Source organism: Eublepharis macularius, chromosome 10 (assembly GCF_028583425.1).
Source record: "Eublepharis macularius isolate TG4126 chromosome 10, MPM_Emac_v1.0, whole genome shotgun sequence".
Taxonomy (NCBI): Eukaryota; Metazoa; Chordata; class Lepidosauria; order Squamata; family Eublepharidae; genus Eublepharis; species Eublepharis macularius.
In genome coordinates, this window is record NC_072799.1 from 16,454,803 (window position 1) to 16,471,727 (window position 16,925).

General features: G+C 45.7%; 1 protein-coding gene across 1 annotated transcript in view; it reads right to left on the reverse strand.

The window, feature by feature from the left end:
• The window catches only part of HPSE (heparanase), a 34,781-nt gene that overhangs the window by 2,396 nt on the left and 15,460 nt on the right, over window positions 1-16,925 (reverse strand). The window contains exons 5-11 of the mRNA XM_054989874.1: window positions 15,606-15,777; window positions 12,875-12,922; window positions 9,969-10,062; window positions 7,981-8,087; window positions 7,028-7,142; window positions 5,682-5,797; window positions 2,842-2,988 (exon numbers count right to left, since the gene is read on the reverse strand). Coding sequence (XP_054845849.1) covers window positions 2,842-2,988; window positions 5,682-5,797; window positions 7,028-7,142; window positions 7,981-8,087; window positions 9,969-10,062; window positions 12,875-12,922; window positions 15,606-15,777 — 799 coding nt within the window. The remainder of the gene's footprint in view (window positions 1-2,841; window positions 2,989-5,681; window positions 5,798-7,027; window positions 7,143-7,980; window positions 8,088-9,968; window positions 10,063-12,874; window positions 12,923-15,605; window positions 15,778-16,925) is intronic.

The following is a 16,925-nucleotide window of genomic DNA, read 5'->3' on the forward strand; positions in this document are numbered from 1 at the left end:
TGAAACTATCTTCATTATGAAATATAACTCATCTCCAGAGCATGAAATTTTCAGCACTGACATTTCAGGATTCCATTAGAACAGAACAAAAGAAGCAATTTCCAATTCTTTGCATTCTGCTTAAATTGTCTTTAACTTCTCTCTAGCTATTTATCTGAACATCATCTATGCAGAAGATAGGAATTTGTTATGCAAAACAGCATATTGGCCAATAGGTAGGTTTTTACCTTCACACTGTAAGCCTTTTGAAACAAGAATGGCTGTCAGCTGCATTTGCAATGCTCCTATCAAGGAAAAAGATAATCCAGGAGTTTCCAGATAGCTGAATCGGGATGTTAAAATTTGATGGACACTGTTAATTGGCTATGGTGAGTATTCCACATGGCTAGTTGAGAGGTGGACCCAATCAAACAAAGTACACAGTAGCAGGGAACAATCACTTTCAAGTCACGTGAGAGTAGTCTCCAAAAACAGGCAAGAGTGGAGTACGGAGGAAGGAGAACAGAGGCAGCAACTGTAGAAAATCAGCTTCACCAAGTCGTGAAATGGTACAACACTTGGCTAAATGGTCTGCTTCCTTCCTCTCTGCAATTCCCACCCCCCTCCCCCAGCTAAACAGAAGTCCTTAAAAACTTTGGATTGGTCAGATACAACTCAGCAACAGCCAGATGCTGCAACTTCGGAGAATTCTTACTTGCATCAAAGAACTGGCAGGGAAAATTTTAAGTCTTGAACCAAGTCATTTCCCTAGGAAATGGAACAAAAAAATATTCCACTATAAAGATAACAGCTTTGAACATATCAACTAGGAAGTGGGAGAACAGTATCTGTTTACAGCACGTTTTTCATATGGGGTAATAAAAATCCTTGGGTAAAAAGTCAAGAAGCATGACTGGGCACTTTTCCTGGAAGCTTAGCAGCTGCTTGTAGTTTGAAATTTTATTATGCAGTATGACTGTGGATATAGAAATAAATGAATAGGGCAGATAGATAGACTTGTCCATTAACTGCATTACTGTGTTTTTTTTAAAAAGTGATTAACAATGCAATCCTGCGCATGTCTGCCTTTCTAAGCCTACTGAAAGCAATTATGTTATATAATAACAATCAGGGGACCTCCAGTGACTTGTGTGTGGGGGGGTTCATCCCCCCAGTTCTTTCTCTTCCTGAAAGCCCCCACAATCTCTCCCCTTTTCCTGTCTCCTTCTCTCCTTACCACCCACCAGACAAGTTAACTTTATCTCCCCCCTAACTTTCAGTTTTCCTTCCTTCTCTACCACTGGCAGCATCTCCCTGGAAAAAGTCTGGCTAGTCAGCACAGTGCTGGCCGCTGGGCCAGGCCTAGCTATGCAAGGGGGAACCCACAAGAACTTGTAAGTGGCACCTCACTTCCCGCCCCCCCTCCTCTTCCCTACATTATTTCTTCTTTCCCTCCTCCTGGCAGCCCCCATATCCTCACCTTTTCGTGCTTTCTTCTCCCCTTCCCACCCCACCCACCAATCTACCTTCAGTTGCCCCCCATCTTCAGCTAAATTATTTTACTACATTTTTACCTTGCCTTTCTCCACAATGTGAACCCAAAGCAGCCTATGTCATTCTCTTCCAATTTTATCTTCACAACAATCCTGTTAGTTGGTAGGTTAGGCTGAGAGAGTGTGACTGGCCCAAGATCACCCAGCAAGGTTCCATGGAAAGCTGGGATTTGACCCTGGGTCTTCCAGATACTGATGTGAAATTGTAACCATTACACAACTCTGGCTTTTGTATGGTGGCTGTTGAACAGCAGAGAAGCTGCTGGGGCTGGGTGAGTCATGCAAGTCAGGTGGCATCAAGTTGGTCAATTATTGTTGCCAGGCATGACCCCCAGGGGTCATTTCGTAGAAAAAGAGCTGGAGGAACTCATTAGCAGAACTCATCAGCATAACTCATTAGCATATGCCATGCCCCCTGACATCACCAGCAGTGTGTCATTACATAACTGATTTGCATATGCCACACCTCCTGACATCACCTATCCTGGCTGTTTTGGACCCAATCCTGGCCATTCAGGGCCAAAATTGGGCCCAAAATGGCAAAAAGGGGCTGAAAATGGTCGAAAAGGGGCCCAAAATGGTCAGGATCAGGCCGCTGCTGAGCGGGAGAGTGATCCACCACCCATCAGAGGACTGATCCAGGCCATTTCGTCCCCAATCCGAAATGGGCCCAAAATGGCTGAGAGTCAGGTGGGTGGAGCCATCTGTCATGTGACCTCTTTGGGGAACTACCGAAACTGCATTCCTGCACGTTCCCCCTTGAAATGAGGCTTGATGACCCCAATGAATCCTCTCTCAAAGGCCAAAAGAGCCCTGCCCCCTCACCTTTTCCTGACAGAATCCAAGGCTTCAATTTGCAATACTGTTGTGGTTGCATAGCAACAGATATAGCATCCGTTTCTTAAAACTACAGATGCTGTTTCTATTGTTCGGCAGGGGTTAACCCCCTCAGTGTTGTTCACTCATGAGTAGTTATTAGAAGAGTCAGGGCAAAAATACAACTACAATACGAATGTCTGTCTTTTTCACCTACTATGCAGGAATTCCTCCTGGAGAAACAATGCAGTGGAAAGGGTTACTCCCCACTGCCCCAGTGAAGTGGCCCCGATCCGTATTGGGAGGCCCTGCAGCTGCTTTATAAAGTTAAATTACATTTCCCCCTGTCATATGCCATATCAATATGTTGAAAAAGATTTCTTAAAGCCATCTTTGGGGCAACGAAGAATCCTCCTTCCCAGCAAAAGTGTCCCAGATCTTAGTCATGCTATTTGGAACTGTTTAGAAGGACAGGAAATGTCAGCTTGCTTACCTGGAAAGGATGTTTTCTCTTCCATAAGGCAATAAAAGGTATTCATCAACCGGCTTGCTGGAGAGGTAAGAGGGGAGCTGCAGGTATTTGGTGCTATTGTAGAGGTTTAAGGCAAACAGGGTGATGTCACCGTCTCTGTATTTTGGACTGGAAAGGAAACAATGAGCACTTTATTAATGAAAATGTACAGCAAGTGAACTGCAATATACAGGCATTTATTCACACTGGGGGAAAACTGTGTGCCATCTATCAGTATAATGCCTGTTTCCGTCATACCACAGCGCTGTATCAAGAAAGGGAACTCAGAGGGAAGAAATGCAGGCCAGGAGCTGCCTTGATTCTCAGTGGTTCCCAATGAGATCTACAGAGCAAAGTAAATTGTCTGTCGTGGGAAAACTCATTCCACCTGACCTGCTGCACCAGCCTAAGCTCTGCCCCTATAGTGTCCCTGGGAGGGCCCCTATAGAAATGACAGGCTGCTGTATACTCTTGTGATGAATAATACAGTGGTACGCTTAAGGACCACTTTATCATTCATCGTAACAGTATACAAGAGTGGTACACTTAGGGAAAGGAGGAGCCCCGTGGCGCAGAGTGATAAGCTGCAGTACTGCAGCCCAAGCTCGGCTCACAACCTGAGTTTGATCCCGGTGGAAGCTGGGTTCAGGTAGCTGGCTCAAGGTTGACTCAGTCTTCCATCCTTCTGAGGTCGGTAAAATGAGTACCCAGTTTCCTGGTGGTAAAGTGTAGATGACTGGGGAAGGCAATGGCAAACCACCCCGTAAAAAAGTCTGCCAAGAAAACGTTGTGATGCAAGGTCCCCCCATGGGTCAGTAATGACTTGGTGCTTGCACAGGGGACTACCTTTACCTTTACCTATGCTTAGGGACAAAGGGGTTCCACCCACCCTGCACCATTAACATTTGTTGGTTTGGTCTCTACTGACAGAGAAGACCCCACGGGAAGTGCAACAGGCAGGTTAATGCTCTACACATGCTGGCCATCAATATGTTAGTCCGTCGTATCTACAGAACTGCTCCTCTCCTTATATTCCACCACAACAGCTCTGCTGCAGGTGCCACCCTACACATGGGCAAAATCAACACCCGCCCGTACACAGGCATTCTCTGTGGTGGCTCTCACTTTATGATAGGGTCTACCTGAGGAGGCTGGGAAAGCTCCCACTCTCCTAGCCTTCTGCAAACTATGCCAAACTGAATGATACAAGAGGGCTTTTAACCCAAATAGGAGGACTGTACTGTACTGTAAGTGGTCTCAAGAGATCCATCAGTAAAGGGATAAGGGGGCACCACAGACTTCACCGCTATTGCCACAAGTGTGATCCTACTGGGTAGTTCCTATGTTGTTTAATTATGTCCATCATGGAATTGCATATGCTGTTTCAACATTTCTTCGGTTCCGTATTGGATTTCTGCTGGTTTTAAATCTTTGCACATATATACCTATTACATGTTTATTGAAATGTCTGTACTCACGCTATGTGATCTGTTTTGAGTCTCAGTGAGAAAGGTGGGCTATAAGTGACATACAATTTTTAAAAAAATAAATGATGGGCCATAGGCACGACATTAGTAGTACAAGGCAGTGCCCTTGTACTACAAACCACGGGTAGCTCTAGCAACCCTAGGGAGCCGCTCACTTTTTTCTGCAGATAAAGAGATCAGGGGATTTCCCAAATGAAACTGGAAAACAGGGCGTGTTCTGCTGTAGCTTTACTGCTTCTACCCTCCTATCCACGCTCTGCATCTAGTCCTGCTCCATACTTTGAAGCCATCTTTCACTGGTGTATGCATGGACTCTAGCACTGGTGTATGCAGTATGCATGGACTCTAGCACTTCCCTCCTGAAGATGTACACATCCCACATTTTTATGGCTTTGAGCTACAAGGTAGGAGAAAGCCTTTGGTGCACTGCCAACTTATCCTATACCCGCAGAATGGATCTTTCGTTAGCTCTAACATCATCGGCAGCTCCATCGACCACAATAAACAAAAGTTATTATCTCCTGGCCTGTGCAGGCATCTGCAAAAAAGATTCCCAAACTCATATTGCATGTGTGTGTTATCTGCCCTCAAGTCAGGGTGACCCCATGAATAAAAGACCTCCAAAATATCCTATAGTTAACAGACTTGCTCAAATCTTACAAACTGGAGAATGTGGCTTCTTTTATTGAGTCAAGCCATCTTGTTTTAGGTCTTCCCAGGGCTTTTTTTCTGGGAAAAGAGGTGGTGGAACTCAGGACCGCACAATGATGTCACTTTGGGTCAGGTGGAACAAGGGGGAGGTTAAAGTTTAAATCACCCTTGGCGAAAATGGTCACATGGCCGGTGGCCCCGCAGCGCGGAGGGCAATCTAAACTCCCCTCTGTCTGGAGATCAGGGGGCGGGGCCACCGGCCATGGGACCATTTTCAAGAGGTGCTGGAACTCCGTTCCACCGCATTCCTGCTGAAGAAAAGCCCTGGGTCTTCCTCTTTTCCTAGTGCCTTCCACTTTTCCTAGAATGATCGACTTTTCCAGAGAGTCTTGTCTTCTAATGCATTTTACACTTATGGTGCCCAATTTAAAAAGCGGGAGGTCAAAGAGTGACCTTGGTTCCTACTGATTGAATTGCTCCTCCTTCATTGGGCTCCTACTGTACCACATGTGTCATATGCAAGCTTTCCCAAGTTGCTGACCAGATCAACGGCAGAGCTCGTCAAATCACACTAACGCGAGAGCCCTTATCTTGGCCACTTCCCACTCTGGGTAGCAGCAGCCCCTATGATGGCGCCATCTCTCTATTCTCATTGAGAACAGTGCCACTGGCCCGAATCCTTACTGGTGCTCATTTGTGCAATGAAGATACACTCGAAGCCTTCTGTGGTCTTCACCCAGGCTGACATCCAGGACTTTGGTGCCCACCAGTTTCTTGTACAGCAAAGAGAGCCAATAATCCTATATTGCATTTTTAGAAAGAGAGAAGAGCATAATATATATTACTTAATATGTATTTCTCCATGAAATATATATATAGATCTTAAATATAATACCCTGATGTCTACCCTGTTTACCCTATTGACAGATAGGCAGGAAAAGGCATGCCACATACACAAATGCATGAAAGCAACGGTTTTTCATTGACAGAATATACGATGAGTGATTCTGCACACACTGGATAATGCACTTCCAATCCTCTTTATAGATCATTTGAAACTGATTTTTTTGTGTGCGGAACAAAAAATCCACTTCAAACGATTGATAAAGTGCATTGAAAGTGCATTATCCAACATGTGCAGAATCACCCATTGTTTATTATTTTAAAATACCAATGCATGTTATAAGAACTGGGAAACAGTCTATTCTCCCAGTTAGCACACTTATTATTTCTGAAGTTTGATTGTCAGAATGTGATGGGCACATATTGGCTACTGGCCATGAATGATGCTACACCCCGGTATGTCCACCCCATTTTTCAAGCTTTAAAATAGTGATATAAATAATATTTGTTATTTAGCCTTTTTTAGAATCTTAGTTCGGTGTCCTTTCTGGCTATATTAAGGAAGAATGGGAGTGCTCATAAAACTGTTAAAAAGTAGAATAAAAGTGCTGCAGAGCAGTAAAGTACTCCACATCATACAGAGCAAAAATTCACCCTGTTTATTTTTCTAGCTTGCTTTTTCTTTTTGTTTATTTCCTTGTTGAGGCTTTGTGGTTGCAACTTCAGAAGCACCAAGAAACAGATAAGCTGTCTTACCGCTGAGTCATTTGCTTGACCTACAGCAGTCTTAAGGGCCTTGGCAACATCCTCTGGCAAGCAACAAAGCTAGTCAGAGGTGGCCTGCCCGATGGGCAGCCCTAGGCAACTGCAGAGCTGGGAATGCCAAGGGCAGCAAAAGCAGGCAGCTCCACAACTTCCTTGGCCCCAGGGCCACTGCCCAGGTTGCCTGGTTGGCCAGCAGCTTGGGGCATGCCTGGGCTGGGCGGCTGGTGGAAGGCATGCACCCAAAGCATCTAGCTAAGGGTGCAAAAAACTCTTGTACCAGCCCTGACACTAGTTATAAGTTGTTCTGCGTGGCGGTAAATCATGCACAATTTGTAGCTCATCGGAGTAAAAGAGGGAAGTATCTACAGAAAAATATAAACTTTTTTTTAAAATAAAAAAGGACATTACTATTATATACATACTGGCAGAGGTTCAAAGCTGGCATCCACCAGATGGTACGTTCCTGCTCCAAAGAAAACCTGCCTCATCACCACATCGATGCCCAGCTTAGCAGACAGTCCTAGTTTGTCCAGCCACCTTGCAAATAAAATTGGAGACAAACCTTAACTTTAAAAAAAAAAAACTTAAGCAATCAGAAGGTGGGAAAGAATGTCTTCTAGACAAAGTTGAATGTGGGCTTTTCTTTTTCAGAGCATGTGGTAGAAACACTTGCCAACACAAATATCACAAGTGCTACATTTGAATCAGTCCGCAAATTCAGAGAAATGAATATTCATGAATTATACAGAGGAAGCGGACCTAAGCAGGTCTTCTCAGAAACAAACTCCACCGAATTCATTAGGACTTGTTCCCAGGAAACTGTATACTGGATTGCAGCCTGGTATTTTAACTTTGGCACTTAATTATAGCTGAGAGGCGTTGTGGTGGGCACTGAAGGAAAATGTATTCAGGCTTTGGTAGGGAGGAGAAAGAACTCTTATTTCAAAGGTTTGTCATTTATAACAGAATTTCAGACTTCCATAGTGATTCACGCATAAAACTTTTTGTTTAAACAAAAAGTGCAAGCATGTACAAGATTCTGAGTTACACAGAACTCTTCAATAGCATCGACCTGAAGGAAAGTTCTGTGTAACTTGGGAGCTTGCTTGCTTGTACATTACAACTTCAGGCTAATAAAAGAAACAATGATATTTATTTTGTTTCCTTTAGGGCTTGCCATATGGATTGTCCACACGATACGGGTGAGTTCCCCCATAGCTGCTTGGGTTGGTTGGATGTTTTCAAGTTTCAATGAGCACAGTAACTTCTCCAGTCTGGCCCAAGGAAAGTGTCCATATGTGGGCAGCAGACAGATGAGAGACCCCTCAATAAGAAGGAAGATCATGTTTTTGCAAACAGATATCACTATACTTACATAAAACCAGCAACGTATGTATTGGACAGTCGGGGAGCGCCACCCCCATAGGCTGAACTTGTCTCTCCCAGCCACACTTTCTTGCCTGGTACAGTGGCATCGACAATCTAGAGAAGATACAGAAGGGAGAGTCAGTATATGATCCTGAGCCTGGAAGCCTGGGGTAACTTCTCAGCAATCTCAAACAGTAGGAGAACCAGCAGGTTGCTGTGGGGCTGAAGACTTATTCCCAGAAGCCTAGTCCAAGAATAAGGAAATGCCTCATTGCTTTGCAGCTAGCTGGTGGCATGCATCTACTGTCAAGTGCAGGATTCAGTATTTGCTTCATCACCAAAAATGCTTTTCCTTGCTGTGCCCTGAGTTCAGATTCCCACTCTGCTATGGAATCTTGCTGGGTGGCCTTGAGCCAAACATTCTTGGCCTAACCTACATCGCAGGGTTTTTGTGAGGCTAAAATGGGGAAGGGAGAACTATGCAGAACTACCCTTCGCTCCTTGGAGAAAGGACAGGATAAAATGTACTAAATAAGATAGAACAGATGCACACAAACAACTTAAGAGATAAATTTTGCAGCTTCGTTCTGTAGCTACCCAGCACCCAGATGGTGGTATATGTTGACAGAGAGTGACTGCAGCAGTCAGGACACTAAACTGATTAACAGTAACAAAAGCTTTATATGGAACTAACAAACTGGGTAGAAAAGAGAAGAGATAAAATTAGCTGCCTTGATAGTTGAGAGGATGTGTGTGAGTTCTAGAAGAAAGGCCTAAGAACAGCATTCTACAGACAGACGAGGAAAAGCCCCTTTAAAAAGACTCCCCCTACAGTCCTGTCCAGCTACAGCTTGCTGCTCCCTGCAAGACCTTCTTTTCATCTCCTTTGTACACAAGATGTTGCTATATTCCAACCTCATACAGCCAAATGAGGCAGGGATGATCATTTTTAATGTGCCATAAATGCAGAACGAATAATAGCATGTATCCAGCCAGGCAGTTCCTCCCAAGCAAAGGCATTTCAGTTTGCAGAAGAGAGTGGCGAATCCTTCCTCTCCTCGTTCTGTTGTGGAGAGTCTGCTGATCCAACTACCCACCATGCTTAGCTTCCAAGATCTGACGAGATCAGGCGATGCTTTGCTGCTTTCCCTCCCTCATATTTCACTACAGAAGCTAATTTTCTGCATTTCCTCCCCTGCTCTAATCAGGCTGATTACATTTTGCATTGTACCTCTATATTAATTTCTCACTCCCTTTTTTGCAATATCCCTCCCACCTTCTGACCAGGATAGGGCTCAGGGATCTCCCTTGTATCCGATGAAGGAAGCTTGACTCTCCAAAGCTTAAACCCTGGAAAATCTCGTCGGTCATTTAGGTTCTACTGGACTCATATCTTGTTCTGTGGCAGACCAACACAGCTTCCCACCCAAAATATTTCAGCATAAGCTTTTGTGAGATAGAGCTCGGTTCATCTACGGCTTATACCACACAGCAGATACGAACATACGCTTTATATTATCTGATGAAGTGAATTCAGACTCACACAAGCTTATGCTGATATAAATGCTGTTAGTCTTTAATGTGCCGCTAGACTTTTGTCTGATTTTGTTGCAGTGGACTAACACGGCTACCCCTTGTGAAATTAAAAAAAAAAAAGACAGATGTTCACCTGGAAGAGTCAGAAAGGATGATTTATAAAAAGATGGAGAGACAGCGGACAAGGATAACAAGGAAAGAGTAAGCACAGATGCGGTGACTTGTACTAGGGAGTTAAGTTCTAGGAGGAGAGCATGATGGGTTCAGCCAGAGGTTTTATGGAGATTATGGGTTTTGAGAGCAAATTGGGAGGAAAAGAGAGAGGTGAGACTATACAGAAGGCCTTAAGCCACTGTAGTGGACGATTCACACTTCTTGCACCCAAGGTTGTGTTTTTCTTATTAGACTGTATGTTGTGCACTACCCCATAATCCGGCCACCCACACAGAAGCCCTGTACCTGCTGAACATCTTGTACATCTGCAATGAAGGTATCCAGCACATCTGGACTGAGGAAATCCTCTCGGGTAGCATTTCGTCCATTTACATAGTAGCTGCAAAAACCAAGAGACTCGCATGGACATGAGGCGCTTCCCTGGCTGTTTCTATTCAGGCCCGACCTGTTTTTCCCTTGTGCTTTCCTTTCTGTTTTCTTGGCAGACCTCCCTGTGGTTTAAGTTGTGCCTTGAGTCACAGCTGGCCTTCTCTGAACTGGTCACGTGTGTTTATGCTCTCAATGCCCTAGAGGCATTCTCATGCCGTAAAAACAATAGGGGACACGGATCTAAAAGGAGCGCAGGCGTGCAACCAATTTGTGTCTGTGGAGGAAAAGGCTCTTGAAATCGATGGGCTTAGAAGGGTGCAACTCTGCTTAGGACTGCACTGCAAGTCAGTTTTGGAAAGCTTTTGGAAATGTAACTATAAATGTTCTTGGAAAGAGATTCAGGGGAAAGGGGAAGTAGAGAAGAACAAGTTTCTTTGAAGTCACGAGAACCAGTCCTCTGAACCACGGAGGGTGGCTGAAGGATTTCTGCCCCCCAGGCAAGCAATGTGGGTTCTTGTGGAGGCCGGGATCCTCAGCAGCGCAAGCGGAGTCACGCTAGAGGGAAGTAGGTCCCTGCCCCCGCTTTTCACTGCAGTCATCTTTGCCCCTTCCCCAAATCATGCTCCTTTAGTTGGGGGACCAAAGGCACACTGTGGGGGGGGGCAACACAGGTATCTGCAGCAGGAGGAGGGAATTGGCAAAAAAAAATCACACTCTCTTCTGTGTGACGGAAAAGCCGTTCAGCTGGAGCAGCTCCAGCTATGCAAACAGAACAGCCCCACAGGATCCATGCCTGAGAAGCTGCACTGCCCCTCGCAAGATCCCTCCGGACAGATGCAAGCCTGAGAAGCTACACTGGACTTGCACTGCCCCTCGCAAGATCCCTCCAGACAGATGCAAGCCTGAGAAGCTACACTGGACTTGCACTGTCCCTCGCAAGATCCCTCCGGAAAGATGCAAGCCTGAGAAGCTACACTGGACTTGCACTGCCCCTCGCAAGATCCCTCCGGACAAATGCAAGCCTGAGAAGCTACACTGGACTTGCACTGTCCCTCGCAAGATCCCTCCGGACAGATGCAAGCCTGAGAAGCTACACTGGACTTGCACTGTCCCTCGCAAGATCCCTCTGGACAGAAGTAAGGCTGAGAAGCTACACTGGACTTGCATTGTCTCTCGCAAGATCCCTCCGGACAGATGCAAGCCTGAGAAGCTACACTGGACTTGCATTCTCCCTCGCAAGATCCCTCTGGACTGAGTCTAGAGGCAGCTGCTTGGTCTGCTTGCATTGCAGAACTGGCCCTGATCCCCAAAATCTTATGCAGGAGCAGAGCTGGAATAAGGAACTGGCCGGGGGGGGAGGGGTCCGTGAGGGATGATACCATCAGCTCAAAAGGGATGCCAAGAAGTCTCCGTAAAGTGTGGAAACACACCTACAACCAGAATCAATGGAGCACATTTGCTCCGCTGCATAGGAAGCTCAGTTTCCCTTTCTGCAGAAGACCATGCTTTCTTCAACAGTGCTGAAGTTCCTCCAATCCAACAGTGATTTCCTTTTTCTGCTCCTCCAGCCATCCAAGGCTTTAGCCAGGCCGCCTCTCCTTTCAAATCAATCAACCCTAAACAAAATTATAACCTTTCCAAGCCTATTGACTTCAGTGGGCTGAGAAAGGTGTAACTCTGCTGAGGATCGTAGTGCAAATATTTTACTTGGTGCGTTATTGTATTTTTAAGCAATTTTTTTAAAATTCAAAAAACTGCTCTAGTGGAGGAGGGGTGGGTAGCTTTGCGATTGTGGAAGAAATGAAATGACATTGTCACAAGGGTAAGCCACTTGACGCAGTTCCTTTGTCTGCAAACACGTCTAATATGTTTCTTACAAACTCCATCCTGGGTATGTGACCCAAATGTGGTGAGTGTGCTTCTACGACAGACTCCCAGCTAAAATGACACATGTCTGTATGCACCCTCATTTAAAATCCATGACCAGAAATGGTGAGGATAGCAATTTCCTTAGATGACTAGAAGATAAACCTATCCGCCGATGTCGAACCATAGGACTTAATGGAACTGCCATGTTTGAAGCAGTGTATTGCTGAGTGCCAGATGCCCGGGGGTGGGGAGGGGAGGGCAGCAGCTATTACCTTCACATCCTGCTTGTCAGCTGCTCAGATATTGCCTGGCCAGAAACAGAAGCCTGGATCCAACCACATTAAGAATTCTTAAGTATCCTTAACTTTGGTTGTTGGGGGTTTTCCGGGCTGTATTGCCGTGGTCTTGGCACTGTAGTTCCTGACGTTTCGCCAGCAGCTGTGGCTGGCATCTTCAGAGGTGTAGCACCAAAAGACAGAGATCTCTCAGTGTCATTTCTGTCTTTTGGTGCTACACCTCTGAAGATGCCAGCCACAGCTGCTGGCGAAACGTCAGGAACTACAATGCCAAGACCACGGCAATACAGCTCGGAAAACCCATAACAACCATCGTTCTCCGGCCGTGAAAGCCTTCGACAATACATCCTTAACTTTTCTTAAGAAAAAGTGTTGACTTTTCCAATTCCCTCCTCTACTGCAGACACCACCCCTTCTATGCTGTTCTAGAAGGTTAGCTGATCCCTGGAACAACATTTCAGGAAGCTGAGCACACTGCAGTGGGAAGGGAAAATCGGCAAAATTCTCCACCCCTTCTGCAGAAAACTTCACTTGATGGTTGGATCCTGGCCAGAATGTTGGTCGAGGCAGCCCTTGATGTGAGCCAGCATAGCACATTCTCATGTAGTAGACACTGAGGTAATGGCTGAATAATGACGTGGCTGACTGAGTACTTACTGGTGCCACGTGACAGAGTCAATTACTTTCCCTCCAGATTTCAGGAAGCTGCAAAAGAAAACAGGGATGATTTCATTGCTTGCTCTCTCTTTTTCCACAAAATCTATATTTGTGGCAAGCGTGATGAGCAGACTAGACAAAGGCATTATCAACTAATACTATTCCCCAGGAATCAAATCGGAGGCTGGAAATCAGTCACTTACCAGGAACCAAATGGCATGTTGATGGTCAAGTGATTTATTAGGAGATTGTTGTGTAATGGAAGGGGGGGGGGTTGAGTGATTGCCCAACCGGTACCTGGCTCACAAATTAACACCCCAGGTAATCTCATGATTGTTTCACCAAGTGCTTAACTTTATGTTGATCCACTTACCCTGTATCCTCTCAGGTTGTAACTTGACCCTCCCTGAGGGCTGAACCACCCATTATGTTGGAAATCCCTGAGCAGAACTCTGGACTTATTTTTAACAATAGAAAAATCGGACAGAGAGTGTTTGTGTGTGCGCATTGTGTGTGCACCATGGATCGGGGACTTGGGTCTGGGAGGGTGGTGGTGGTGGTTAATCCTTTCTCCCATCCCCCAACATTTCCCCAATAACAATCACACATCTGTATGATTGTAAATCTATGAACTTAGGCAGATCATGAGAGGAAGAGCAGGAAGGGTTACATCAGTGCTCAATGCTTAGTTCTTGTGGCCCCTTCTTAAACTCCTAGGGTAATGCCGATTGTCACTTTGGGGTCGGGAAGCAAGTTTCACCAGGCCAGTTTGGCTAGGGATCCTGATGGTGTTTTGCCATCTTCTGGGCACACAGCAGAGGTCACTAGAGGTGTTGGGGGGTAGTTGTGAATTTCCTGCACTGTGCAGGGGGTTGGACTAGATGATCCTGGAGATCACTTCCAACCTTATGATTTTATGATCTCTCTGGAATGGTGGCCTCCCTCTACCTAACCACTATAGCTGGAGAGTGATTTCTATTGGAGCAATTATGTGAGCAGAGGAACAAAAGGTTAAAACCTCTGCAATCATGGCCTCATTCCAATTTTGGATCCTTGTGGCTGCTTTTTAATGTTAAAACATCAGCCGATCCAGCTGTGAATCTCCCACATAACTTTAGCCCTACGGGCTACTCTGCATGAGTAATTTTTCCTATCAAACATAGATGGGGCATGTGCACTGTCAGGTGTAAGAATCACATATTCCATATGAAGCTGCCTTGTTACAAACCCAGTCCAATTCCATATGCTTTATTCTGACTGGCCTCAGTTCTCCAGAGGCTCAGAGAGAAGTCTTGCCCACCACATGTTAACCTGAGGTTCTCTCTCTGCAGTGGGGCAGGGCAGGAGCTAATCAGCTTTGCAGGCAGAAGGTTCAACCCCCAGCAAATCCAGTTTAAAGGACAACGTAGGAGGTGATGTGAAAGACTTCGCCCTGGAGACCTGCTTGCAGTCAAAGGAAACATGGCTGATCTTGATGAACCAGTAGACTGATTCAGGGTAAGGTAACTTCATCGGGGTTCATGGCAATGTTAGAAATTGAACTCGGGATCTCGTACACAGAGCCCGGATTACAAGGTGGGGTGAAATGCCTTCCCTTTAAACTTCTTCATTTTAAATGTGATCTCTTTGAACCACATTAAGTCCCCTTTGGCCCATGCTTACTAAGAGGAGAAGAGAGTTGGGCAGCTGTTAAGCCCTATTCCTCTGGAGAGCTCATTTAAAGTGTTTGGTTCTCTGTAACGATAGAGAGAGGGGAAGATGCAAAGTGGTCATAAGGTCTTTAAAAGACCCAATGAGAGAGGAGCTTGAGCACAAATCCTTCGGCTGGCCAAAACTGGTTTGCTGCTAGTGGCAATACCCTGAGAAGGAAGTGGGGGAGTAGAGAAAGAGACAGCCTTGTTGGGGGTCTTGCAGCAGGACACCCAAGTTGTCTAAATAACTTCCTAATTCTCCATGCTATAGAAAAGAGTTTTTGCAAGGTCTGTTTCAGCATACAAAGTGACAAGCAGATCTACGCCCGTCTTCCACGAACACAAACGCACAAAGCTGTCTTCTCATAGCCCTGCTGATGTACCATGCAGGCAAGTAAAGCAGGCATGAATGGGCTGGCCCGCCTTCCACTTCTGCCAGGTCGTCTGCACAGCGTGAACACGTGAAGTCAGCGCCTGTGTGCATGCCCTATCCTTGTGATCAGCAACATTTGGAAAGCAGCACTGCTAATCATGGGGAGGGAGCATATGCCCGCTTCTTCCATGCATTTACAGTGTACAGATGGCTCTGCGATTGTGTACGGGTGGGGTGTGGGTCCAGCACGTTTGTTCCCACTTTAGCTCCCCACATAAAGGTGCAGACGGCTCATCTACAGAGGGCTACTGAGTCAGACCCCAGGTCTACAATGTTCAGTACTGTCTACATTGACTGGCAGTAACTCTCCGTTGTTTCGGGCAGAGGTCTTTCGCATCGCCTGTTACCTGGAGATGCCAGAGTCTGGACCTAGATCCTTCAACATGCAAATCAGATGCTCTATCACCAAGCTACAACCACTCTTCCAAGGCAGGGCTTATGTTTGCAAGAGACGGCATAGTTGCATGATATGTTTTTGACCTTAACTAGTATTTGGGCATCCAACACTGGTTCAAGCAAACCACGGTTAATTTTCACACCTGTATTAGGCCAAAGTATCAGTTTGTTGCTGTATGACCCCCAACCCCACAAAACACTTCCTTCTTACCTCCGCAGCAACTTCTGAGTGTGCTTTCGAGGCCGACCTATGTCGGGCCCGTAGACTTTGGCATTTCTGTAGTGGCTGTAGTTGCTCAGAAGGTGACGTAGTTGTATGAAGTCTTGTCCTAACTGGAAGCCGTCAATGTAAATGCCAGACTTCAACCTGAAGCTGTTTGGCTCTGAAGAAAACACATAGAAACGGTCATTTCCTTGGACAATCTCCAAGGAGGGGTTAGCCATGACTCGTTTAAAATTTGTACAGTGGTAATCATCAACTCAAAGCACAGAGTATCAAAACAGCTATTAGATAAGCTTCAAAACCACCATGAACCCTCAGAACTAGAGATAAATGAAGCATGCCAGCTAATGGCTGCCCTGGAAAGGACATTTCCTAATGCCATGTAAACCAGCAGGCAGAAATACCTACTGGATAATAACACCGATTCCCAAACTACAATCCCACTGTAGCTTGTTTCAAGCCATTCTAGACGGGGCTGTTTGCTGCTTCTGCCAGCAATGAATGGACTGTTATTGATTCCTTAAAAGACCCTGATTTACAGGTTTGATACACATAAAAAGCGGCTTCAAAGCATTTACATGTCTAGAAGTGGGGGGGGGGGAGTCATAGGCACATAAAAGAGCATGCAGAAAGCCACCTGTTCCAGTCCTGCAATCTCCCGTGAAATGGGATCTCAGGTTGTGGGTGATAAGAAAGGCTCTTGAGGAAAGCTGCTACCAGCCAGAGGAGGCAATACTGAGCTAAATGGCCCAGTGGTCTGACTCAGTATAAGGCTCAGAGTTGATCTGACAAAGTGGCTGCCAGGGCGTGAAAGCTTCTGCCACAATAAATCTTTTACGTCTCCAAAGACAGGAAGGAACATGACTGTATGTTTTTCCATGTAGAGTTCCCTGAGCTTAGAAAACTAGCATGGCAGGGAAAATCCGTTCTCCGATATCTGCTTTTCTGTATGAAGGGAACTTGGTAGTATGGCTGAGCGCTCAGTCATAGGAACATAAGAAGAGCCCTGCTGGATCAATCCAACTGTCTATCCAGTCCAGCATCCTGTTTCAACACTGCGGCCAACCGGACCTCCTGGAAGCTCTAGAACAGAGACAAAGGAACCAAAGCCACCCCATGTTGCAGCATCCCAGCAACTGGTTCTTACTTCTGAACAAAAATATGTCATTTAGGCAGCTTCGTTAATAGACATGGATGAAATTACCCTCTGTGGATTTGGCTATTCCCCCCTTTTAAAGCTATCTAAACCATTGGCTTTTAACATCATGTGACAGTGAGTTCCACAGATTAACTATGCGTTGTGTGAAA